At 44.8% G+C, this 27858-nt stretch overlaps 1 protein-coding gene and 1 long non-coding RNA gene across 7 annotated transcripts; both read left to right on the plus strand.

Moving 5' to 3' along the window:
- The first annotated feature begins 6604 nt into the window (after window positions 1–6604).
- LOC120669799 lies at window positions 6605–15266 on the plus strand. 2 transcript variants are annotated; one of them, XR_005672822.1, is made up of 5 exons: window positions 6605–6768; window positions 11381–11859; window positions 13051–13584; window positions 13716–13765; window positions 14803–15266. It is a non-coding gene; the product is annotated as an uncharacterized LOC120669799 (long non-coding RNA). The 2 variants fall into 2 exon arrangements; XR_005672819.1 differs by having other exon boundaries at window positions 6677–6768; window positions 11563–11859; window positions 14803–14817.
- Window positions 15267–23658: 8392 nt separating this feature from the next.
- Window positions 23659–26374, plus strand: LOC120669815. Of its 5 annotated transcripts, none has more exons than XM_039949693.1 (9): window positions 23659–23930; window positions 24489–24563; window positions 24677–24795; window positions 24904–24957; window positions 25313–25393; window positions 25485–25613; window positions 25701–25751; window positions 25856–25976; window positions 26074–26374. In XM_039949693.1, exons 3-8 carry the CDS (start codon window positions 24756–24758, stop codon window positions 25933–25935), a joined length of 435 nt encoding a protein of 144 aa, XP_039805627.1. In that variant the 5' UTR covers window positions 23659–23930; window positions 24489–24563; window positions 24677–24755; the 3' UTR covers window positions 25936–25976; window positions 26074–26374. The 5 variants fall into 5 exon arrangements, with proteins under 5 accessions (XP_039805627.1, XP_039805618.1, XP_039805589.1 ...); XM_039949684.1 differs by having other exon boundaries at window positions 23660–23930; window positions 24904–25053; window positions 25856–25941; XM_039949655.1 differs by having other exon boundaries at window positions 23663–23930; window positions 24904–25053.
- The last annotated feature ends 1484 nt before the right edge of the window (window positions 26375–27858 follow it).

Raw genomic sequence — 27858 nt, forward strand, 5'->3', positions numbered from 1 at the left:
CCAACGTCAGCAGATTGTACAGTGAATCAGATGAAGGCTGCTCTGATAGAGGACATCAGGATAGCGTGCGAGTACTCAGATGTGTTCCCCGATGACTTGCCAGGTATGCCACCTGAACGTGACATTGAGTTCATCATAGACCTTTTACCTAGCACTGCACCTATTGCTAAGAGACCATATAGGATGTCCACTGGTGAACTAGAAGAACTTAAGGAACAATTAAAGGAATTGTTAGATAAGAAATTTATTCGTGCTAGTTCGTCACCATGGGGAGCACCAGTGATCTTTGTTGACAAGAAGGATGGTACACAGAGGATGTGTGTGGACTACAGGTCATTAAATGAAGTTACTATCAAGAACAAGTATCCGTTGCCGCGTATAGAAGATTTGTTTGATCAGCTGAGAGGAGCCAAGGTATTCTCCAAGATCGATCTGAGGTCAGGGTATCACCAGTTGAGGATACGACCGTCGGATATTCCCAAGACGCTTTCACTACCAGATATGAGTTGTATGAATATACGGTCATGTCATTCGGGTTGGCCAATGCACCAGCTTACTTTATGTACTTGATGAATAATGTGTTTATGGAGTATCTCGACAAGTTCATAGTGGTGTTCATCGATGATATTTTGGTGTACTCCAAGAATGAGGAGGAACATGAGGAGCACTTGAGGCTTGTTTTGCATAAGCTCAGGGAGCATCAGTTGTATGCCAAGTTCAGCAAATGTGAATTCTGGTTGAAAGAGGTTTCGTTTCTTGGTCATGTCATCACAGATGGAGGAATTGCAGTTGATCCCAGTAAGGTCAGAGATGTGTTGAAGTGGGAACCACCTCAGACAGTGTCAGAAATCCGGAGTTTCTTAGGACTCGCAGGCTACTACAGAAGATTTATAGAAGGCTTCTCCAAGATAGTGAAACCCCTTACTTCACTACTAGAGAAAGGAAAAGAGTTTGTATGGTTAGATGAGTGCCAAGCCAGTTTTGAGGAATTGAGGAGACGATTGACCACAGCACCAGTGTTGGCTATGCCGGATATCCACAAGAGCTTTGATATATATTGTGATGCATCCCGGCAAGGACTAGGTTGTGTGCTGATGCAAGAGGGACATGTGATTGCCTATGCATCTCGTTAGTTGAGGAAGCATGAGCAGAATTACCCCACTCACGACATGGAATTAGCAGACGTGGTACATGCTTTGAAGATATGGAGGCATTATCTGTTGGGACATAGATGTCAGATATATACTGATCACAAGAGTCTAAAATACATCTTCACTAAGAATGACCTCAACCTGAGACAGAGAAGATGGTTAGAGCTCATAAAGGATTATGATCTGGAGATACACTATCACCCCGGAAAAGCTAACGTGGTTGCTGATGATTTGAGTCGCAAGAGTTATGCGAACACCACCAGGGTCAGCCAGATGCCTCAAGAATTGTGTTGGGAGTTTGAGAAACTCAACCTTGGTTTTGTTGGTCACACTGAGGGAATCACTAAAGAAGTCGAGCCGACTCTTGAGCAAGAGATACGGAAGGGTCAGCTTGAGGATGATAAGATCAAGGAGATCAAGGAGCTGATAGAAAGAGGCAAGGCACTTGATTTTACTGAGGATGAACATGGAACCGTGTGGTTCAGAAAGAGGATATGTGTGCTAGAGGTGGATCATCTGTGAGAGAAGATTCTAAAGAAAGCCCATGATTCAGCCTATTCGATTCACCCAGGCAGTACTAAGATGTACCAGGACTTGAAAGAAAGGTATTGGTGGTATGGCATGAAGCGTGATGTTGCAGCTCACGTTGCCATATGTGATGTGTGTAGAGAGTCAAGGCGGAACACCAAAGACCAGCTGGTTTGTTGCAACCATTGAAAATACCAGAATGGAAATGGGAATAAATCGGTATGGATTTTATTGTGGGGTTACCACGTACAAAGGATGGCTATGATTCCATATGGGTTATAGTGGATAGGTTGACAAAGGTAGCTCACTTCATTCCAGTGAAGACTACTTACTCGGGAGCCAAACTGGCAGAGCTATACATATCCAGGATTGTCTGCCTACATGGGGTACCCAAGAAAATTGTGTCCGACAGAGGTACTCAGTTCACGTCTCTGTTTTGGCAGAAGTTGCATGAGTCAATGGATACGAAGTTGAACTTCAGCTCAGCTTACCACCCACAGACGGATAGGCATACAGAAAGGACCAATCAGGTGTTAGAGGACATGCTCCGAGCCTGTGCTCTAAAGCACGAAGGCAGTTGGGATAAGAGCTTGTCGTATGCAGAGTTTTCATACAACAACAGTTACTAGGCTAGCTTGAAGATGGCACCGTTTGAGGCATTATATGGAAGGAAGTGCAGAAATCCATTGTATTGGAGTGAGACAGGAGAAAGCCAGTTGTTCGGCCTTGAGATCATAAAAGAGGCCGAACGACAAGTGCAGATTGTCAGAGAGAATATGAAAGTGGCACAGTCGAGACAAAAGAGCTATGCAGACACTCGACGTAGAGAGTTGATCTTTGAAGAAGGAGATTTTGTGTATCTCAAAGTGTCACCTATTAGAGGTTTGCGCAGGTTCAAGGTTAAGGGGAAGTTGTCACCTCGTTACATCGGACCATTCAAGATCTTGGCCCGGAAGGGTGAAGTAGCTTATGAACTAGAGCTACCGGCCCGATTGTCCGATGTACACAATGTGTTCCATATATCGCAGTTGAAAAAGTGTTTGAGGGTGCCAGAGGAGGAGTTACCACTGGAGGAACTGAATGTGCAGGATGATCTGACTTATACCGAGTATCCAGTCAAAATTTTGGATACACTAGAGAGAATTACTCGGAGTAAGAGGATACAGATGTGTAAGGTTCAGTGGAGTCATCATGCAAAGGATGAGGCTACTTGGGAAAGAGAAGATGAGTTACAGGCAGAATTCCCTCAGCTCTTTGCTAGCCCAGCCGAATCTCGAGGACGAGATTCCTTTTAAGGGGGTAGGTTTGTAACACCCGTATTTTCAAATTAGGAGCCTAAATAAATTTAATTAGGTTTTCTGTAGGTTCGATAAGGTTTTATTTATTTTATCTTGAATTTAGGGCAATTATCGCAAGCTTAAATAAAAGATTTAGCCATAAAATAAATGTAAGGAAAATAGGTTTGTGCATCTCATGCTGCTTTGCATATTTTATTTGTTTGATGTTCAATTTAAATTTGAATCCTTGTGTTTGAATTTAAATTGAAAGAGTTGAATCGTTTCAGAAAAAGAAAAGGGCTTTTCTTTTTCTCCTTCGCTTTCAGCCCAAACCAGCCCAACTCTCTTTTTCTCCCTCCTCCCCTTTCTTTTCTTTCTCCGCGGCCCGTTTTTCGCCTCCTGGAACAATCCTGCCAGACGCCCCTCTCCCCTCCCTGTCTCACCACCGGATGGCCCCCACCTGTCGGGCCTGTCCCCGAGCTCACGCTCGAGCCGGACTCCCGGCCGAGTCCGACCCGGCCGCGCGCGCCCCACCTTCCCTTGGCCCGCACGCCAAGGCCCCGGACCCGCCCTATAAAAGCAACATCGCGACCCCCTGGAACCCTAAACCCGCAACCGTCGCTTCCGCCCTCGCAAAACCCTAGACGCAGCTGCCGCCATTGTCGAGCTCCGTCCGAGCTCGAACTCCGCCGCCGCGCCGCCATTTCGTCACGCCTCTGCCGTCTTCGAACCATCCAGGAGCTTCACACCGAGGTAGTAAGGCTCGCCGACCTTTTCTCTCCCTCCCTCTCGCTCTGTTCTGCCCGGGAGCGTTCGCCGTCACCGCCGCTCTGCCGTGCGCCGCCGCAAGCTCGCTCCGCTTGCCTAGGCTCTACGACGATGCCCTAGATCGGTTCGCAAGGTCGCGCTCGTGGTTCCAGTGTTTGACGTGCTCGAATCGAGCCCCGGACGGCCGTTTACGGCCAAGTCCGCGACCCGCCGCCGCACACCGCCACCTAGCTCGCCGCCGGCCGCTCACGCCGCCGCCCGCCCGCCCCATCAGATCCTAGCCGTCAGATCTAAATCAAACGGCCCAGATTAGATCGGATCCAAGTCAACCTAGTCAGAAAACGGTCAACTGTGGTCCTTTTGCAAATAAACCCCTCTGTTTTATCAAAATTATCCCGCCATCCACTGCTGTTGAAAAGTATTTACGAAAAAAGCCCTTTCTTTTATGTTTTAGGCCCTGAGTATAAGGTTTAATTAAGTTTTAGCCCTTTGAACTTGTTTTAGCCATAACCTTCATGTTTTAGATCCGTTTTTGATGAATCTTGCGCTCACGCGATCGTTGCAACGAGTAGAATAGTTTAGTAATCTTGTTTTGTTCTGTTTATGTTGTTTGGTGTACTGTTTCTTATATTTTGCACTTGTTTGCTTGTATGTGCGTGTGCGATGCGATAGACGATCCGCAGTTCGAGGAGCAGCAGCAAGATCAAGACTTCGGAGGACCGTACCAGCAGCAGTTTGAGGAAGGCAAGTGGACCCTTGATCATATTTTTGACCCATAAAATCACCAAATCTATCACATTTACTTTTATGTACATGCATGTGTCTATAATATGATGGGAACCGAGTTAAGGACATGCCTATTATTGTTTACCTTATTGCTTGATCAACTCGGGTTTATTTTTCATGTTGGGTAGCTATGCTAGTCGCTTTACCTTGGTTATGGGTGGATAAAGTTAATACAAATGATATACTTGCTTTACTTCGTGTTCATGATGGCTTAATATTGTTAATCAAGATCATATGTGTTAATTGGAACATGGAGAACCACCCAAGAAAATCGTACAACCACAATAATATATGGCTCTGGTCTTGGCTGATTAATTAGAGACTCTAGCTTGTGACAGTCTTACCGAAAGGGCAAGAGGGGATGCATCGATGGGGTATAGCTCAGTCCTCTTGGGGCAATTGGTATTGTTTAATGGTCCTTTGGTAAGGTACCACCTCATTAGGACAGTGTTATGATCACTTTGACTGGAAACCTTAGCAGATTGTCATGAGTTAGGGAATCTTTGTAAAGGCCTCGTAGTGTCCCTATGCAGTCATACCTAAGGAAGTGTGATACGGTGCTTGGCCCGCACTTGCATGGTTGGGTTTAAAGTTCTTTGGAGCTTTTACACGAATTGTGGTGAAAGTGTACAACCTCTGCAGAGTGTAAAACTGATATATCAGCCGTGCTCACGGTCATGAGCGGCTTGGACCCTCACATGATAATTGAATTTGAAGTTGATCTAAATCGACGCTTTTACTTATGGTTATGTTGCTTATCTTCATATATGCTTATCTTATGGGTTTAATAGTATATACTTATATCTAGTTAATGCTTGCTAATAAAATGTGATCAACTAAAATTGCTGAGTGCAGTTAGCCGTGTCAGCTATTCCTTGAATTAGCCTTGCATATATTATAGTTGTTTCCCTACCACTTGTTGAGTACCAACCATAAGTGTACTCACCCTTGCATACTTGCTGCTCAGACCATAATAACAACTGTTCGGAGTATCCAGAAGACTTCGAGGATTTATAGGCATATGTCTCCCAGTCATCTGCCTGTGCTGAAGAAGATTCCGCTGCTATTCTATAGACGTTTACTTATTCGCTTGAGACATTAGGTTTTGTAATAAAGTCCTTAATACTCTCCTTCTTCTAGCACTCGTTGTGATATTCACTTTATGATTAATTATATGTTTGTAAACTGATCCTGGTGCACATATGAGATGCATTCGGTTTGCCTTCGTAAACCGGGGTGGGGCCGGCGAGCGTGAGGTGAGCTCGCAGCAAGGAGCGGCCGGCAAGGAGCGGCGGGCCGCCGCCGGCGAGGAGCGGTGCTTAGCTGGCGGCATCCGTTGGAGTTTTGCGTCCGCGCTATTGGAGTTCAGATATTTTGGGTGCTCAATCTCTTTGCTGTGGGCGACCCGAAACATTGAATAGGTCTCCTATTTGGGTTCTGGTTGTTGGAGACAGTCAATAGAAATGCTTACAGCGGGCTGTTGAAAGGCTAATAGTAGTGCCACGTCTGTACTAACTTTGTTCGTATAATAGGCAGGCTAAAAGAGTGGGCTGTAAAGGAAGTGGTGCATTTAATGCTCTAGTAAGTTCACAAAGAGGGAGATGAGCTTTCCGCCTACGCAAGCTGCTAGAACAGGCTTCAAGTAGGTACATGCTCCTCGTTACCTGTGTTACGCCCGGCCATAAGATTAGAGCCTCTTGCTTCTCTCTCTTCTCTTCTCCTTCCTCCCCGTAGATTTTTGATGACATGGATTTCTTTTCAGCCTGCTTCCCTGTAGATTTTTGATGACATGGATTTCTTTTCAACCTGCTGAGTAGATCCATTATACTTGCTCTTATATAGGGGTGTGGTGCGGGGGTCTCACCTGTAAATTTCCTGAGCCGGCACAAATGGAGACGTCTGGTGCGGACAGCCTCACAGCTTACCGTACCAAAGACACGTGTATGGCCTTGTACACTTGGACTACCAGCTAGCCAGTGCTACAGTACCCCATGCTGCTACAGTATGACATATATTATCAAATTATCAATACTTAAGCCTCTGCAACAACCGGACGCTAAAATAACCATCTGCTACAGTACCAGCCGCTACAGTACCTCATCCTCTCGTAGCCCAGCTGCTACAGCCAGCCGAACAGGCCCTATATATGCAGGTGCAGGCGCCGCCAGACGATTGAGCTTCCACGGCCAGCAACAGAGCTTTCAGTTCCCGACCTTTCTTCGGCGACCAGATCGGCGACCGGCTGCTTCGTCTCAAAGGTAAGTTTTCCTGGGCGCGCCATGTATACGCAGTGGAAGGGCATTCACCAGTAGGTATTTCGGCTTCCCCCTTTAGCAGAGCACTCAGTAGCACACATTTCTCCTCGCTCTTGTTTTTTCCTTTTATTTTTGGAGAACACTGCTCAAATCATTTCGTGCGTGCAAGTCGTAACAATAAAGATTTGGATCCATTAGCCTTAGCGCATGTTCGGAGGGATTGGAATCCTAACATACCTAAGATTCGTACTAAAATCCAGCCCATAAAATGTAAGGTCTTAGCAGGCACTTCAGTGTTCTCAGATTGATAAAAAAAATAACCGATCGAGAAGTTCATTGCTTGCATCTGCAGATGACTGAATACAGAAAACAGAGTTGTGAAGATAATACGGAAAACAGAGTGTTCATCCATATGTTATTGTTCTTCTGTTCCACACCAAGCAAACTAACAAACTATTGTGCTTGCGCATGGCCAAAAGATTAGATCGATGTTCTCCCTCTGTTCCTGGCTCACCGCTCTTCCCCCGATCCCTTTGTCATCATGCTCTCTCCTAATGCCCTCTATAGTTAAGCATAACTTTGGCCGTGTTTGGATGAAGGGTGGAAAAGTTTTGATGAGAGAGAAACGATGCTTTGACTACTAATTAGTGGTATTAAATAAAGTCTAATTATAAAATTACCTCTACAACTGTGGTACTGTAGCAGTTGCTCTAACTAATGAGGTCTTTGACCGCATGATTAGAGGATGATTGAGCGCGGTTACTGTAGCATCACTGTAGCCAATAATGATGAAACTTGGCTCATTAGATTCGTCTCGAAAAATTACACCCATTCCTAAAAGGGTTTTGCAAATAAACTTCGTTTAGTACTTCATGCATGCATTCGTCTTTTTGTGCAAAAGTTTTGATGGTTTTATCCAAACATGGCCTTTATCTTGCAGCGGCGCTTGCTGCTGCTATCCTCCTGTGCTGCCCTATGGTCTCCTACAGTTCCACTGAATCATCTCCCTGTGGCACGCATCGAACCATCTGTCTCAGAGATGTTTCAAGCTCACTGCTGCTTCTGAAATCACTGTCGCATGCTCTGCCTTCTCATTGAGGAAGACAGATAAAACATATGCAAACATAAAGTCCAACGCGGAGAGGCCTCTTCTCCGAAGCCCAATCGATGGTCTTTGGTTCTAGAGTCCACCTGTCATAGATAGGGATCGATGCCAGAAAATTAGATGAGTGCACTCTTTCCACATACGATAGATGGCGATGCCGTTAGAACTCTTCTGCTCTTTGGAATCTGTATCTATTTCTCCGCTGAAGTCCAGTCAAGGCTATGCATTAATCAAAGGGGTTAATTTCCAACATCTCGAGGGCAAAAGGGCAGTGGAGAGTGGAGATAACGATGTATCTTTCTTGCTCAATATCGGACAACGCGCAGCTGTTTTAGTTAGGCCGTCCACCGTATGCGACTTTATTTTGCACGAACCCCCAATCAAAACATTTGCATCTGCTTTCCGCCTCTGCTTTCAAAACAATGTATGTTATGTAGTAGTACCTAAAACGGCCACGTAACTTGAGTTGGTGGGCAGACTTGGCTGTATGCCTGTATATTCCTAATTTGGTGTTGGAAGCATCACTCTGCTGCGGGACTGTTGTATTCTTGCTACAAGGTTGACAAATTCCTCTAGATGAGCTGCATTGATTGTGTTTCCTGTTACCATGAAGACTGTCTTATTTTTCTTCCTGACTCAGCTGAAGAGACTAGGTGCCAAGAATTTCAGTACTACTTCTCTGTTGAACCAAAGGCTGTGCCAAGAATTATTCTTTTTTGTCGTCTCAACTACAAATCGCAATTGGTCTTGCACAAACTCTTATTACGATGATAGCATCTACCATTGCAAATGGCCTGATACCAAATCTTCTCACAGCATCAATGGCCTGATGCCAAATCTTCGGGCAGCATCATAACATGTTGATGGGAATATTGTCTGCTGGCTTCACGTACACCATGTTGATGGAAATGTTCACTGCTGCCTTCACACCTCCTCCAATATCGTCCTTCAATAAATTCACCCAGCCTTTGTCTTCTAGAGGAATCACACCGCCATTTTGTGGCAAAGTCGTTCATATCCTCCCACTACAATTTTTTTCTCATTACCTGCAACCTTTGGCTTTGAACTAGAACATGATTGCATCCTTTTTATTGGGGTGCATCTTGAGGCTCACGACAAACAGGATATGATAGGAATTGTTAAGGTAAAGATTATGTATTTATGTCTATCTCTAGGAGATGCTTCTTGCGCTTCAAGTCCTATATTCTCGGGCTCAATCTCAGGGACGGAGCTGCTTTGTGCGATTGGGGTTAGCTGATCCAATAAAATTTGACAAACTCCATTGAAATTACTATTCATGATTACTATCGACCCCATCCAACAATGAAGATGACCCCAGTGCTTCAATGTTCTGGCTACGCCCCTATCAATCTAGTGCATCACATTACACCAATCTCTCTTCTAAACAATATATCATGAGTTTAGGTTCTATTATTTTTATGTCATAGTGCTCACCAGCATGGTTCTTAAGGTGACAAGGCGAGGCTAGGCGAGCGACCCCCGCCCGGACACCTAGGTGAACTAGGCTCTAGGCGAGGCGACGCCATACAAACATATTAATATATAATGCCACCAAAATTCTGAAGCAAATCATACCAACAATACTGCTAATTCTTAGCATGATAGACCAACTTTCATATATACATATGTATATTTGTGAGAAAATAGAAGTTATAGGGACTAGAATGTGAGGAAACAGAAGTTGTAGGGACTAGAATATAAGAAAATAGAAGTTACGGGGACTATAATGTGAGAAAATAGAAGTTTCAGGGACTAAAATGCGGCACAAAGTCATATATTCATCTATTCTATAATTATTAAAAAAGGAAAGGGGGCAAAACAAAAAATAACCAAATCTCTTCCAGACTTCCACCCACCGCTCATCTCCTTCCCACGACTTCCCATCCCCATCCAGCCATCCTGTGCTCTCTCTCCCTCCCTCCCTCCCTCCCCTGGTGGCAAATCCCAGCGGCCGGCACTCGTGCTGTCCCTCCGGCTGCCGCAGCTCATCCTCTCCCTCTCTGGCGGCTGCGACTCATCCTCCCCATCTCTGACAACCGCGGCTCTTCCTCCTCATCTCCGGCGGCCCGTCCAGTGGCGGCGCATAGCTAGGCGACCCCGACGCCTAGAGTTCTTCTGCGCCTGGACACCTTGGCGTTGCCTAGGCGATGCATTTAAAACCATGCTCACCAGGGATATTAATCTCCATGATCTCCACTAGGGGGTTATGTTGGATGTATCTAGGGTCCACTAGGGGGTTTTCTCTTGTTGGTCGTTGATTGGTGTTATCCTTCTTTATTTTATTTTCTGAAGTTAGATTACTTCGCATCAAGCCCATTGCTTTTCACCCTCGTGTGCCCTACTCTAAAAAGCATCAACTACATTGGCAGGTCATCATCCTTGGTGATGGGAAGCTACACGCGAAGTATGGCTTCAAATGTTGCTACCCATATCCTTAACTCATTGTTGACAATCATTCAAGACATCTATGATGTCAGGGTCATCATCTCTGATCTACATGGCGTCGTTCATTCCATTGTGTTATGTGCTTTATTAGTCTGATGAGTTGATCAACACACGTGTACCCTCTAGGATGTTATCATTTGAGTACACGCACCTTGCCATCGAGTAACGATCGTGGTATCGTATCACCATTGCTCAACCACTTGTGGTCATCATAGTCAACAAACTAATTCTCCTCATTGAGCCCATGTTGTCCATGGTGGCTCTCATCGTCACATCTTCCACACTACCATGATTGTGACCTTTCGTCCACAACCACATTAGCACATTGCATGCATGATCAACATTGTCATTCGGGTTCTTTGCTACCTTCTCTCTTTGTCCAACACAACCTCACGACTAGCGATGCTGTCTCTTCCTTGACTACGTTCATCACTTTGTAATTTTGTATGGGTAACATCTCGTTTGGCATACAACAACCGTCACGGATGATCTATCTCACACAAGCACAAGGTTGGGCTCTCTCCCTCGCATGTCCAGTATTAGTAACACCCGTGTGTGTCTTTGTCGCCCAATGCATTTGGAGGCCTAGCAACCCCAATAAATGCATTTGTCCACAAACTGGCATAAATTTTAACTTAAAAGAAAATTGAGTGCAACATACAGAGTCAGTGTGCATTTGTATTGAACTACATGATCTGGCCCGTTAAAACCTTTACACTAATAGATAAATGAGGACAATTCATTTATATTTCAACATATCCCCTCCCCCTCATGTGGAAGTTCCCTAAGGTCTGAGATGTGGAATAGGAGCAAAAATGTTTTTTTAGTTAAATTGTGTGAGTCCAGATTTAAATTAGAGACCTTTAGCTCTGATATCATATTACGCTGCATGAGCACCAACTATACTTGATGCCAAACATGAACAATTCATTTCATGTTTCAACAATTTGGTTGAACAAGTCACTGAAAGAGAATTTTCCTTTGTTTCACAGCACACTATCAAAATGAATTACTTAGACTTTGTGTTGCATATCTTTGATGTAGGTTCGTGCTCACATCTCACCCAACTTTATGGATTCAGAGCATAAGCTTTGCATGGATGGAGCTCTTCTTGAGCAGCCCATGAATCAGTGTGCACCAAAGAATCATGATAATCGTTGGCCCTCGTTGCTTACTATGACTGGCTTTGCGTTCTTGACCTTCAACTCGGTCATGGCTTTGTATAGATCAAATGGAGACATGGGGGCCATTTGCTTCGTGGTCTTCTCCTACGTGGATCTCGTTGTGCTCTTCTACTTATTGCGCCAATTTGAGATGACACCACTGTTATCACCACGTCGTGAGCATATCAAGATGGCAGTGTGGCTGACGACTACAATGCTCACCGTTGCCTTCTCATACAAGGTGGCGAAAATCATGCCATTCCCGGTGCAGGTGTTGGTGTGGGCCATGGCCAGTATTACCGTGCTTGGTGGCTTCTATGCCTTCTTCCTGCACCGGGAGGGAACCAAGGCATAATTGAGGTATGGCTCTAGTTAACTTGGGTCTGTTGTTTTCTAAAAAACAGTACAATACCTATTCCAAATTATATGTTGTTTGACTTTTCTAGGTACATTTATTTTGTTGATATATGCTATGTCTAGATCATAGAAAAACAATATATCTAAAAAAACCAAAATGACTTGTAATTTGAGACTTATAGAGTATTAACCATTCAATATTATTTCAAAGTAAAATCTTCCAAGTTCTTACAACCTTCCTTGACTTATAGAGTATTAACCATTCAATATTATTTCAAAGTAAAATCTTCCAAGTTCTTACAACCTTCCAAGGAAGAGCTCCAGGCTAAAATAAAGGATTTAGAGAAATTGCACGCATGAACTGCCGGCCTTGGACTTGAAAGTGCAGGTCAATGGCTTGTGCCAGACGTTAATTGGAATCGGCACCAATTTCCGACCTATCAAACAAGGGCCCCAGTCTTTTGCAAAGGACAAAACAATACGAAAGACAAGAGGCCCAATCTTTCAAGAAGAAAAAAAAGAAAGGAAGATGATGGGGTTCCTAGTAAGCATTTCAAAGAAGTGACTGCTAAAGTTTTCAAAAAAAAAAGAGAAAAGTGCTTTCAAATTTCAACCCATGTCAGCTGTATTCCGGAGAGCAGGACTGGCTGTATGATGTTTTCCTGGCCATGTTGGCAGCTACCTTGCCTATAAGGGGCAGCGGCAGAGTTTTCAAACTACTGGCTTCTCTTTCACCTAAACTGGAACAGGAGATTCTTGTTGGTTTCCAATCAATTTTGGAATGCGTACAATGAACAGACTTTCTGATCTAGTGCCTCGAATAATAGCGTGTAGCTGCCATACAAAAACTCAAATTTCACAAGGGTAGCCGCCGTCCAATTTCAATTTGTGCTGACGTCCACATCCCCTGATAGGCAATTTCATATGCGTGATCTTTCAGCATGGTCAGGCTGAGCCCCGGAGCTAAAGTGAACCAGCTATATTCCAAGAGAATGACAGGACTAGAAAATGTGATCTATTTTGCATAGATCGTCGTCACTTGCATAATTGCATTTTCTTAACATGCCATCAACACCACTAGTCCATTCTTGCAGATAATTATTGCTACTAGTACCGCCTCTGGGTGGTCACTCTGTCTAAAATGCATGCTTCTGAACATTAGTGCTGTCTCTAATTCCTTGTTCACTTTTACAGGTGATGGCAGTGGGATTGAGAAACTTTCGATTATCACGCTTGTGCTTCTCTCTTCGTTGGTGTTCCTCTGTTTTTTGTGTCTGCACCACTAAGGTTCTGTGACTACACCCTAGTGGTTACTATGGTTAGTGTCCACGAAATAATCATGAGCCTGCATCCTGTTTTCTCTTAGTCTTCTTCGGTGGAGCCTGCTCTGTAATATTATTAGCACCGGGTGCCCTTTGCCGTTTGAGCCTTGAAGAAGAAGAGTTCCACTGCATCACATCATTAAGTCATAGTATTTGCTTGCATATGTAAGAGCAAAAGCCTAGTATTCGGCTTCTGCAATGTAATAAATAATCGTCGAACAATCTGAGAGCTTTCTAAATGGAATTTCCCTTTTGTTTGCTGTTGCTCCTTGGACGTCCTGACCGGCCAATTTTGCAAGTTGCAAACTGAAGAATGTCAGTTTGCATGCATCGACTGGATGTAATTTTAGGCCGCCCCCTGGTTTGCTCCAAAGATCAAGTCGACCATTGACTCTCTTGTTACCTGGTAATTTCCAGGCAATATAATATAAAAGAAACCATTATCTTTGCAGCCTTGAAGATTGAGGAGCAATTGACTTGTTCAGGTTTCGAGGTCAAGGCAAAACCTGATTTCGCATCTGCTTGCTTTGCATGCAGGTTTGAGTGCGATATCAGTGGGAGATTACATGCAGTGAATTCGCCTTCAGGTAGCGTCATGTGAAGTGACTTCTCCTCTTGCCTACACTTGATATACCTCCGATGATACCACAGATTCCCCACCCAATAAGAGTTTTTGTCTTGTTCACCAGCTTTGGAGATAGAGCCATATGTTAGAAAATTAGACACATCCACGCTGATTTTAATCCAGAAATATTGTAGCATGTATATGATGACACATATATAATTCTCAAAATTAAACATCTCAAGAATACCAGTAAATAAATATAAGCACAGAGCAGAGATATACCCTCCGGAGGGACCAATGCCGAGGGCACCGGCGGCTCCATTCCCATTCGACATGGGTTGCTCGAAGTAGTCTCATGGCACACAAAAATAGAAGGAGCCCTCTCAATTCCATTTAGACAACGTTAGTGCTTAATGGGACATTTGTTATAGGTAATGGCTGATCATCAAGGCCATCAATTACCCAACGTAAAGAAATAATGGACATGACTTCATCAGCTACACGTAACTAATTACTATTTAATCACCAGCAAAACCTTAACCACACCATGTCACCTGCACATGCGCCATCCATGTTCATACCGTGAACACAAAAGTCCATAAATTGGTTAGGATTCTCCTCAACTATCATTGTGTAAATAATCACTTTGTAACTCCCTAGCATTAGAGTGACCCTTGAAATATTATTGATTTAATTGAATATAAATGGACCTAGCCCAAATAAATCCAACACCATAAGAGGGTACACAATGAACAAGAGGCTACATGGCATAACAAAGAGGCAAGATTCTGCATTCATTTTCTTTGTCATATTCATCTTTCGTCGTACGTAGCCTCGTAGTCGTAGGCACAGACTGAGAAGATGCTTTGCACACACAGGAAACAAGACAGCAACTGCCATAGCTGAAATCAGCAAAGAAATTGCAGCGAATTTGTCCTGCTACTTGTGTTAAATAATGTCCTTCCTAGTCGCTTCACAATTTCGCCAAAGAGTTGTTGCATTGCCAGTCACGAATTCGCGATGAAGTTTCCTAATAACGTTTTTTTCTCTTCTGGACAGAGTGACACGGGGGAAAATTTACAGAACCGGCACAACCGGCCTGTGTCATCGTCGTCCTTGAGCAGCAAGACGGTGTAATCATCTGGGGGAAGATGACAGCTCTGCCCTGACCAAGGATACACCTAACATGGAGATGGCTGGTACATAAGGCGTCAGCAATTAGATGCAGTTGTTGCCATTGCTGCCATGGGTAGGATACACCTAACATGGAGATGGCTGGTACATAAGGCGCCAGCAATTAGATGCAGTGGTCGCCATTGCTGCCATGGGTAGGATACACCTAACATGGAGATGGCTGGTACATAATTAAGGCGCCAGTAATTACATGCAGTGGTCGCCATTGCTGCCATGGGTTGGAAACTGGAAGAGAATCAAAACAAGTGGAATGCCAAAAATGAGAGAGAACAGAGAGAGGCCCTGTACAGACGCCTGACTCAACCATGGAGTCGGAAGGCCCATGAACCCATGCTGCCGCGGCCCACCAAGGCTTGCCCTCCGCCGCTGCCGCTGGAATGTAAACGAATCGAATACATACGAATATTAGCGATATTGTATTTGTCTTCATATTTTATTAGAATACGGATAGTGTTAGTTTATGTCGGATAGTATATGAATACTGATCGGATTCGTATATTAAATAATTGGACTCAGTTACAGATGGATAAAAACCCTTCCAAATCTAGTCGAATTCGAATACAAATGGGAAATATCTGTACCACTTACATTCCTAGCCACCATAGTCCTTCTTTGCTCTAGTTGCGCCCTCGCCGCTGGAGCGCGGACCATAACCATCGTCGCCCTAACCAAGTGGCCCGCCATGTCCTTCTTCATCGTCTCCGGTGGCTATTGTCACCTATCCCCGACTCCACTGGGCTCTTCGCCGAGCCTCACCGCTGCTGTCTCTGTGCGATTTTCCTCCTCCGCCGCCTGCAGCAGTGGCGCCACCGCCACCTGCTGTTCCATCCATTGGTCATCACCACCGCCAGACCAACCGGCCGTCGCCGACCTCCCTCTAAAGGTGCGAGGAGATGAACTTCCCAATCCCAAAACCCTAACATTCCGCCGCTCGCTCGCCTGCCCGCCATAGGAGGAGGAAGACAATCCGCCATCGTTGGATACTTGGATCCGCCTGCGCACGAATCTTAAGGGCGATCGATCCGCTCAGACGCCCTACGGATAGGATTGACGAACATATATTATTTGGAATCAGCCCATCCGAATATAGATATTGTTTTCAGTCGGCCCCAAGGGAAACGTATCTGGGCCTCTTCGAGCTCAGCCAGCCCACGCCGATGCGCTCTGCAGCGGATCGCTCGTCTCAGTTGCTTTTTTTCTTTGCAAAAAACCGAACCGAAATTATCCTTTTTTTTCTAGACCGATCCCTTCTTCATTTTTGAGAACCAGATTTTTCAAAATAGAACCGAGCTGAACCAGATTTTCGGTTTTAACATATAACATATAACAAGATTTTTCAAAATACTCTGCCCGAGCCTACTTAGTTGCCAACCAAATATTTATCATATAACATGGCTGCATGAGCGACCCTCCTATCCGGAGTTCTCTACTTTTCATTAACCTTTCATGACTTCTGCTGTTATGCAGAGTATAGAGGCGTGCAAAAAGGGATCCTATGCGTGTAACAGGAGCCTGTCGATCTCCATCCCTAGATTAAAGCGAAAGCGCTCTGCGTCCAGATTCACTAATATGCTACTACGCTTAAGTGATACGTTTTCATAGACTTGCTTAGAATTTTCTTTTCTTTAAATCAGTGATTCAACTTAGCTCGGTTACACATGTGCAGGAATTTTGTCCTTTTGGTTTCGAGTACTGAGCTCCGCACATGAGTTTGTACTCCCTCCATTTACTTATATACGACGTTTGAGACATCATTTTACTCTAGGTGAATGGAGGTAGTATTTGTTTTAGCTACTACGTAATCTCCATGTAAGAAACGTGTTTGCCGATCGTATATCGTGACGTTGTAAATCTTAAATTGCGTCGACCCAATAATATATAAAAGATTTTCGAGGGAATTATTTTCTTGGCTCTAAAAAATATTTTACTTAGTTTCTTAGACCTTTTCTCTTGAATTTGGCTATCTATCCCAAATCGAGTTTTGTTTAGCCTTTTGGCCCTTCAGTCAACTACAGTTAGATCTACTGTCTAATTATATTCAAACACATCGGTTTAGGTTTTTAGCCAAGAAAATGATAACATAAAGAATTTTTTCATGAATTTTTGGTATTTTTCCCCCTTAGTAAAATACTCCCTCCGTCCACTGATAATCTTCACATGAGTATTTTGAAGTTGTCCAAGTTTGATCTTCATATGACTAGTACTCATGCATCTTCCCATGGCATGCGTTGGCCTATTCATGCGTTAACTGCTGACTCTTAGTATTGATGAAAGCAGTCATATGAAAATCATCCGTGGATGGAGGGAGTAATTTCTAGGAATTTGTAAATCTATTTTCAGTTTTTAAATCGCAAAAGGTCGCAGAAACATGGTAAAGCCATGAAAAATTCACTGTAGTCATATCTAAGTATGCTGGATCTAGCAAAAAACACCAACATACCATTTAAGATGCTAAAAAGTAGATATTGCTATTAATAGATAACTGCAGGTGACGGAAAAACCAAGATCTATTAATAGCAATATCTACTTTTCAGCAAATGGTATGTTGGTAATTTTTGCTGGATCCAGCACGCTTAGATATGAGTCCAGTGAATTTTTCACTGTTTACCATGTTCCTGCGATTTTATGTGATTTAAAAACTGAAAATAGATTTATATCCATCTAGAAATTATTTTACTGGCTGGAAAATAGCAAAAAATCATAAAATTTTTTATGTTATTATTTTCTTAGCTAAAAACCTAAACTCATGCATTTAAATATAATTAGACTGTATATGATAGAAGGGCCAAGAAACTAAACAAAACTCATTTTGGGACTAAATAGCTAAGTTCAAAAAAAAGTGATCAATAAACTAAACACAACTTTTTTTGGAGTCAAGAAAATAATTCTCTCAAGATTTTTATAGGAATAAAGCGTGTGTACTTGGGTGGGATCTGATCCGACGGGCCGCGGGGACTGACTTGAAAGTCTAGTCTTTTGCTCTTGGCCGGCAGACAACAACTGATCGCAGCCTGACAATGAAATGAAATACTCGATGGGTTCCAAATTATAGATAGTTTTGGTTTTTCTAGATAATATTCCCTTCAGATTTTTAAAATATGTTATTTTGAACATCCACACGGTTTTAGAAATACAAATTTGACTACTAATTTTTACTATAAAATATTTTTAAAATATATTTTTATAAAACAATGTTTCGAGATGAATTTACTAATATCATTTTCACACCTCACAGCTCAACGCATAAAAATTTATTTATAGTGAATGACTGAAATGGTGTACTTAGGATAAACTCAAAACAAAATATTTTAGGGAACTAGACGGAATATCTATTTTACTACGCATCTAGATATAGATTATGTCTAAATATATTAATTTCAATATATCTATAAAATACAAATAATCTATAATTTAGAGCGGATTAAGTGGATGGGTACACGTTACAGTGCTCTACGAACAACCAACTCATCACGCTTTATCTTTTCCTTCTAGACGAAACTCATCACGCACTATTACTACTGTACTATTTTAGACCTGCTGGCTGCTGCATGCGGGACAAGCAGCAGTCTGAGTCAGACCTAGAAAAGCGGGCAGACACGTTAGCATGGGTCCTCCGTGAACTCCTGCGTGGTTTTTGCGAACGTGTCTGCATGTGCCTTTCTTCGTGGAGCGGGGATGAGATATCATGCATGTCGAACGTCTGGGTAAGCAAAGCAAACTCGGAATCAATCTCGTAGTACCTCCGTCCGAGAAAGAATGCAATTATAAGATTTAAAAATTGTCCAAAAAAAAATGTAATTTTAGAATACACCACTCAGTGTGGGACCCATTAATTGAAAAAAAAAATTACTGACACAGAGCTGATGGCCTCTAAGCCACGCACGTGGGTCTAGCACCACTGTAAAACAAGTGCAGCTCATGGAATAAAAAATACATGCATCCGGAGTTTTTTTCGCTGCCACTCTATACCACAGCTAACATTTCAGAGCTCGTTTGAATTACAGTAGGGGTATATATGTTATTTTATCTTTTTATTGGTTTGCATGAGAAAAACTAAAGTTGCATTCTTTCCTAGACAGAGGAAGTACATTCATCCAGACCTTTTTTTTCTAATAAAATACTTTCATCCAGACGTCAGTGAATCCTTTTGAATCTCACCTATCTTTTTATAATTCCAAAGTACTCCAGGTCGCCCCAGCATATATACACATCGATCCTGGGGGCTAAACGGCGGTGGAAATAGTGCCCCTGCTTGCTTGTGGTACGCGCGCGGTAGCCATCGAGATCGAGCTCGTCGGTGATCTTCACAAAAGGCTGCTTATATTTTTTTATTTTTTTAAACAAACCAAGCAGGAGAGCTGCCGATTATATTAAAAAGAAGATGAAACTCAAACTGAGCAAAACAAATAAAGTAAAACAAACACCACCGGTCGGCTGGATTGGGGCATCAGCAAGACCCGGCCTCAAGCACAACAAAGGAAAAAACAACTCAAGCCAGTCGGATTGGGGCATCGACACGGACAACACGAAACCGAAAACTCAACACAGAAAACACCGGAAACACCACAACCACCATTTACAAGCCAACCCTAGGTCACCGCATCGCACCGCCAATCCCCGGTCAACGAAGACGGCAAGGCGAAGACACCGTCGTCACTGCTCGTGCCGTCGTTACCGACGATGACCCGCACCGAGCTAGCCTGCTGCCAAGCAGGACTAGTCGCTAAAGACTGCTGCAAGCCGTGCAGCCCTCTCGCAATCGGAACCGCTTGCGCCACCTCTGAAGGCGTTGTACCACACCAGACAAGCCACCGCCAAGCGAGGCTAGCCGCCGCAATCCGATGCAAGCTGACAAACCGAAGCGTGAGAAGCTGCCTCTGGCACTCACCAAGCCGACCCACGTCCATCAAGAAACCAGGCGCACAATGAAGTTTCCAATAGCTTAGCTGCCTCATCGAAGGTAGAAGTGCCACAAAGGTCATCCAACTGCCAGCCAGAAGGGCTCCTCGCACCGAAATGATCGCCGCTGAGCGGGACCACCCGCCGCCAACCACGCAAGCCACTTGGCAACTCGAATCTGCTGGCCACCACCTCCCACGCCGGCCTCCTCGCCAACTTCGTGGGTGCCGCCCACGCCGGCCTCCCCGCCAACTTCGTGGGCGCAAATGACGTACAGCCCCTCCACAACCGTCGCCCTCCACCAAGCTGATGCCAAGCCCTCCAAACGCCGCGCCAACGCCCTCTTTCCAGCAGTCTTCCGACCTCACTGACACTGAACCCCGAGTCCTCAGCTAGGCCTCCTCCTCACCGGCAACCTCCACCACAGGCTGGCAAACCGCCGTCGTCACCAGCAAAGCCAAAAGCTGAGTTGGATCTCTACAGACTACGCCTCCAAGGAGGGAACGACGCCAAAGGCGCCGCCGTAGCTCGTCCAGAAACTGGACATGATTTTCACCCAGAGAACCCCGTGCAGTAGGGGGGAGCTCCAAGATGACGCCACCAACGGAGAGAACGACGCCCAAGGGCGCCGTCGCCATCATCACCAGCAAGAATGCCGGCAAAGGCTTTCGCCCAGAGCATCCCAACCAACCACTACACATACTCAGCCTGACACCTCCAGGACCACGGCCGGACACACCGGAAGCATCGGAGCCGCCGGTGCGCCACCTCTGCCCCTGCAACTGTGTCACAACACCCTTGTAGCACGGTCCGCCACCAGCCTCCGGCCACCATCGTCGCCGACCTCTGCGGCTGACCGCCGGCAGTCCCCAGGCGCCTGACCAGAGGACCACCGCCGTCTTCGTCGGCTGCCGTCACCCGTCGTCATCGCATGCCGCTGTTGCAGCTCGCCACTGCCGCCGTCCCACACTGCAGAGGACTGCTCGGGGACATGGCCGCCGGGCCGCCGTAGACACCACCGCCGACGCCCACCAGACCCCTGCGCGCACAGATCTAGCCCAGGGAGGACCGATCCGGCCGCCGTCCCCGCCGTCCCCGCCAAGCAGCAGAGACGCTAGCCGTCGCAGTAGCAGCGAGGAGCACGCGCGCCGCTCCGAGCCGCCCCCTCGCCGGTGCCTGCGCCCACATGCCGGGCCGCCGTCCCCCCGCTCCGCACCGGTGTGAGCTCGCCGTCGCCCGCTCAGACCCGCTCGAGGGCGACCGAGGCGAGGAAGAAACGCCCCGCCGCCGCCATCCCCGGGTTCACGCGGGCTTCCGGCGGGGGCCTCTGGCGGCGGCGAGGTGGGAAGGAAAGGTGGGGGGGGGGGGGAGAGGGCGGCGGCGGCTAGGGTTTGAGTCGCCGCCCGAGCGGTGGGCGACACGGGGGCCGGGTCCTATCCGCACTCTAAGGCTGCTTATATTACGTATGGGGCTGGTAGTAACTATGCATCTGGCCCCTTGCCTTGAGTATGCAGCATCATACAAGGGGCTGGTAATATGTAGTTGCAAGAGAGAGGGGTGTCGGAAGAGTTTCATCCTTTCGTGCCATATTAGCCTTTGTATGATGCTACATCAAATTAGAAAAGAAGAAATATTAGTTTCATCACGATAAAACCAAGCGCGCCACTGTTAGGTGTAGATTTCAGATTTCATTTCGTTGCCTCATCATAACCTCGTATATATATCCCTCCATCCTAGAAAAGAGTTCACTCTGGTTGTGAAGTAGAGTTTTCACAATTCAGCTCGTTTTGGTTTGTAACGAACATGGCACTATTTATGCCATTTCGAGTGATTTTGGTAATCGAATGACAACACAACACTTGGACTAACATGATTGTTAAGATAACCATTCTCAGACTTTTAGGTTCAAGTGATGACAAAAAGAAAAAAATATAGGCGTAGCAAGTACCGGAGGGCCGCCCTACGGGGGTTCCGCTAACGGTGCATTGGGCGTCCTATGTTCCAGAGACGATGCCAAGTGCTCAGGAGAAGTTTCTTCAGCACCGGTTTAACCGACGGTGCATCGGAGTATGGCATCGGTGCAATGACGTCAGCGCCCAGGAGAAGATTTTTAAGCACCGGATGAACCGGTGATGCATCGGTACAAAGCATCGGTTCAACCGGTGATCACTGCGTCAGCTGTCAGAAGCTCAACGGCTACTTTGGGTTGTGAGTGACCGGATGAACCGACGCTACCCCTGCCAGAGGCATCGGTTCAACCGGTGATACGCAGAATTCTGCTGACCGTTGGAGCAACGGCTACAAGACTTGGTGGCCTATATATACGCCTCACCCCGGCCATTTGAAGATTGCTGGAGTCCCAAGACACCTCATACACATCCAAGAACATCTCCAAGCCATACAAGAGCTCATAGATCATATCCTTAGTTTATAGCACTAGCTTTGTAAAGTGTGAGTGCTAGATTAGCTTTTAGTGAGTGTGATTGCAAGGCATTGAGCCTTTGTGCTGTGGTTCTCTAGTGAACCAAAACAAGAGCTTGGTGCGCCGGCACCTTGGAGCGTAAAGCTCGCCGGCAACGTCATCGACCCTCCGACTTGGTGTGGAGCGGCGACGACACTTTGTGCGGGGGACGTGGAGACCCCCATCCTTTGTGGAGAAGCTCCTTAGTGGAACCCGGGGCCAAGGTGACCGTGATTGTGTTCACGGAAGAGACTTGGTGGCCGAGTAGCAATACTCTTAGTGAGTGCTACAACAACGTGGATGTAGATGTGCCTTTGTGGCTAACCGAACCACGGGATAAACACCCGCGTCAAGAGTTTGCTATCTCCTATCCCGCTCTTTAAGTTTCCGCATTTCATACTTGCAATTTGTATGCCTTTACTTTCATAGAGTAGTTTCTTGATAGAAAAGGCTATAGGTTGCTAAACTCTTTTGGGATAGGGGTTTTACACTAGAACAACCTAGTTGCACATCTAGATAGCTTGTTTTAAGTTTAAGTTTTGTGCAAACTAGTTGGAGCCATAGGTCAAAGGTTTTATTAGTGCCTAATTCACCCCCTCCCCTTTTAAGCTAGAGCACCCGATCACTTTCATGGTTCACCACGCAGCATTTTAGACGGTATTGCCCCTGTCGCTTCGTTGCCTGTGAATGCATCCCACGCCCAACCGCAGTCCCGCACAGCCCGATGCGTCTCCGCGCTCGATTCCCGGCAAACCGCGGCGCGGTCATCGTGCCTGTGTTTAGTTTCTCTAAAATTTATAAACTTTCCGTCACATCGAAATATTAAGGGAAAATTCGATTCATGCCACCACAACTCCGTGAAATTGGGTTTCACGTTGAAAATTATGCCACTCAATGGCATAGATTTCAACATGAAATCCAATTTCAAGAAATTGTAGTGGCATGGATCCAACTGATCCAAATATTAAATATAATAAATGATGTAGGCATGAAATACTAAATCAACTTATTGTACAATTTGGATGTACGTTGCGAGATGAATCTTTTAAACCTAGTTAGTCCATAATAGAACAATATTTACCACATATAAACGAAAAATACTACAATATTTTTCAGCTTCAATTTTCGCATCTAAACACTACAGCCACCTGGGCGCCGGGGGCTCCGATCTGCAACAGTAAAACAGTAGCTTCCACTTCAGCCCACCGTTCGATCTTCTATTCGGCGCAATCTTGGCCGTAGACTCTCCCATTCTACGCGGGCCGTCCGCCTTGCCACGTGGGCTCCATCGCTATCCAGGCGCCGACGTCGCGCCGCTCTCCGTACGCGTGCCGGCTGCGGAAGTGCCGAGGAGGAAAACTTGACCTTCCCCTCCTCTCCGAGATGCTATCCACCATGGCTCTTGCTCATTCTTCGCCATTTGCCGAGTTCCGCTCGTCCGAAGATTTTGCGCTCCTCTGTTGGCTCCTCCGTCACCTCACCCCTCTCGACTACTGGTCTCACTCTCACTGCTGCAGCGCTGCGACTCCGCTCCTCCGCGCCTTGGCCTTCCATCCTCTCCTTCTGCTCTTGCTCCCGAGCTGAACAGCTGCGCGGTCGTGGTGGTGAATGGACGCCGTCGGCGGCGGATAAGGTACTCATCACGTATTTCACAATCGATATTTACATGTATGTATTCTGCATTCTCCCACGTGTTATTATCTGTTCTTTTTTTCCTTTTATCAAACCTGTTTCTGATTTTGTCTTTTTTCTGAATCGAGATGATTTGGTCTCATCAGAGAATAGTATATTAGTCAACAACAGTATTAGAGGTAAATAAAGACGTCTTAGCGTCTGGATTCTGCAACAACAGTGTAATAGGGGTTGATGGTTATGGCTTTGATCGATGGGGTTGTTTATCAGATTCGTAATTGGACCTCCAAGGTTGGTCCCCCAAGAAGATAACAATGGTTTTAGCTTTAGCCTGTTGCATTATTTCTCCTTGCACCTTATACATCATTCGGCTTACGTGCACCTTAATTTAACTTTCATATATCTGGGAAAGTTGCTCAACAACAATGTCTTTCTAATTTATAATACAATTTGGTAAGCACTCAAAAAAAGCTAAGCTACTATTTCCTCTCGAACAGACAGTGTTTTAAGTGTTGGAATTGAGGTATGCATTGGTTTCTTTTTCTTTTTTTATTTTTAGACTGAGAGGAGAATGCCATACTGCCTCCTTAATTGAACTCGGTTTCTCCTTCGATCCACTGGTTTCGTCAGGCATGTGAGTTATGGCATTTTGCTATTAGCATAATCATATAGCAGTAGACTAACTTTGCAGAGGCATGTTTATTTTTTCTTTGCCATTACGTGATGTGTTATCCATTATTCATGCAGCCTGTATCTGTGAACTATCAACTATTTCTTCCTTCTGGGTATTCCAACAGTGTCGATACATAGAACATCAACATCTAATATGCGTCGTCGGGAGCTTATGTTAACCTGCCCACAAACAGGTTGGTCAACACATGCTCGCTATATTATCTTTCGACTCCCTGTTGCTTTTGGATTAGGTAAGCTGTTTCTATTAGTAGATGATCCTGTTAGATTTACTTATCTTGTAGGGCCGCGTGCTGTTTCTGCTGAGCATAATTCTCTGCTAGATGGAACGCTTCCAGGTGATGTTGATGATTTCCCTTCAGAATTCCGTTTTGCAAATGCACGTTCTGTTCGCCAGCGGAAGATTACTCGATGTATAAGCAATGATCAGCTGCGTAAGTAGCATACTTGTGCCATTTTATTTGTTGTTCCTCATAAGGCTTATGCTTGCAGTTCCTGTTACATGATAGGGTACAGAAAGATGACTGTTGTATTTTTTAAAACTCAATTATCCTATAATCTTTCCTGGTGCGTGCATGCCTATGTTAACATTATTATTTTTCTTGAAGTGTGCTCTTTTTGTTTGTCCTCTCTAAGAGCTTGACTAAGCAAGCAACTGTGTTTACACTGTTAATTTGTTTTCTTCCCTATCAGAGTTCCCACACCCAGACTCGGTGACTGCTTCTCAATCACGCCGTAAGCGTAAAGCACGTATGTTGGCCAGCTTGCGAAAAGGTTAATTTCATTTGTCCACTGTTGATATTTCTTCTTGATCTTTGCACTTCATCAGGTTTTCCTTCCATATACATGTTCCTCTCAAATACAGACAGGCTGATCAGGACGTCACCAAGACGATCTGTCCGCCGTAGGACTACCATGGCTTGTGAATCTGCAGAAATTGCCGAATCGTCTCAGAACCCTTCTAATACCTTCTTGCCTGCATCCAACAACGAAGGTGACTACCTTTTATGGCTATATAAATGTATTCTTATTTTGCTTTATATACTTTGTGCCTATACATTTTTACTGTCATCTTACTCAGGTTCAGCTCCACCTTCTTCACATATACCACCCCCATCTGCTGGTCATCGTCGTAAGTCTAACTCCAGTGCCTGTTAATTCCATCTCTTTTCTCACAAATATGGTATAATCATACACTGTCTGAATGATGGTGTGCAATGATGCTATATAATGCAGGCAAACTCGCCTTGATTGTTGCTGATGACAACAAGGCAGCTATAGCTCGTCGGAACAGTTCGCATGATAGCACGTCTTGAGCAATGGTTGTACTAGCACATTTTTGCAGCACATACATGCAGTATGCTCACCTCCCTTATTATATTGCATATACTAATTAACCATCTGCATTTATATTAGGTTTGTAGCCTTACAAATATTCTCCTCTGTTATTGCAGGTACTGTTTTCTCACCATTGAACCTTGGACCACCAGGTTATACATGTCAGCATTGTGGTGCACTTTTTTGGTATGAAGAACGTGTTAATCGGAGCCGTCAGACAAAAAGTCCATCCTACAACCGATACTGCAGAGAAGGGAGTATCATCTTGCCTTCTTATAAACCCCCTCCAGAACCTTTGCACAGCCTTCTCACTGGAGTGAACCCATCAATGTCAACCCATTTCTTTGAGAACGTAAGATATTACAACTCAATGTTTGCTTTCACATCAATGGGTGTTAATATAATCGATTCTATCAATGATGGTCGGGGGCCATATGTTTTCAAGATAAGTGGGCAGCTTTGTCATCGCATTGGGTCACTCTTACCACAGGAAGGCAAACGCCCAGAGTATGCTCAGCTATATATCTTTGATACTCAAAATGAGCTAAGAAACAGGATGCAGATTGCTACTTATGCAAAAAGTACCTTCTGGCCTAACGAAGAAATTGTGGCTGCTCTGATACAGATGCTCAATGACCATAATCCAATTGTTCAATTATTTAGGACGGCACGTGATAGACTTTCAGAGAATGGGTAAAGTCCGTTTTTCAACTCTGAACTATCACGATAGTCCGATTTTGGCCTTTGAACTACGAAACCGGACATCCTATACCTCCAACTAACGAAACCGTTTGAAAAACAACCCTGGCTCAGCCAAAGACGGTTTTGCTACAGTAAAATTTCTAAATTTCTAGAATTTCACACCTCTTTCAATTAAATAATAAAGAAAGCATAGTTAATATTGTTTAAAAATTATGATATTTTTTTGGGAGGTAGATAAAAAGACAAGGAATTTATATTGGCTAGATGTGATACATTAAACATAATTGAATTTGAATTATAAAATTTTAAAAATAGGTAGAATTCAAAATTCCTTGAATTTTTAGGTCAGCTAAACCTATGATAAAAATGCATTAAATAAAAATGCATTAAAAATTAAAAATATGATAATTCATAATTTTTTATTTAGTTTAGTTAGGTAGTTTTTATTAGCCTTTCGTCGCCGCTTGTGCCCTCGATCTAGGAGTGGACGCCACAGCTACCGCCCGGCACGAGCTCCGGTCCCGGCTGCCCTTCACCGCCGTCCACCGCACGGTCCATCGGCCACAGCACCTCCACGGCAGCTCTCCGTCGACACTTGACCCCCGTGTACCTGCAACCAAAGACCAAGCGCACGATCACACCGCACGGTTGACAATTTACTCATCACAAGCAGGATAGAGTACTCAACATTCTTCAATCTCACCCTTGATGAGTGCATTGTCAACACACCACAAACGAACCAAGATTGAACCAAAAATAGTGAAGAACAAAGAAGCAAGAGAGAACTTGAACTAGTGACAAAAGCTCGAAAGAAGCAAGAACAAGTCACTTGACCAAGCAAAGATCGATTCCCTTAGACAAGGGCAACGACTCGACGCAATCGATCAAACACAAGAATGACTCCTCAAAGACAGAGACAGGAGCTAAACAAAGCAGAAACTCCATGCATTTCCCCCTTACTCATGCAACTCTCACCACATGTATGCACTCTAACTTCTCCCCCTTGTTGGCACATGCACACATCATGGCTTAGACCTATAGCTCCCCCTGAAACTGAGACTCCCCCTGAACATATGATATGCAATGAATGCAATGCAGGAGGTGTAAGTGAAAGCATTCAGGGATACAATGATAGGAGCAGCAACTAGTCACAAGCACGTGTGCATCCATAAACAAGACCTGCATCTAGCTCAACAGGG

The sequence above is a fragment of the Panicum virgatum genome, chromosome 2K (genome assembly GCF_016808335.1).
Source record: "Panicum virgatum strain AP13 chromosome 2K, P.virgatum_v5, whole genome shotgun sequence".
NCBI lineage: Eukaryota > Viridiplantae > Streptophyta > Magnoliopsida > Poales > Poaceae > Panicum > Panicum virgatum.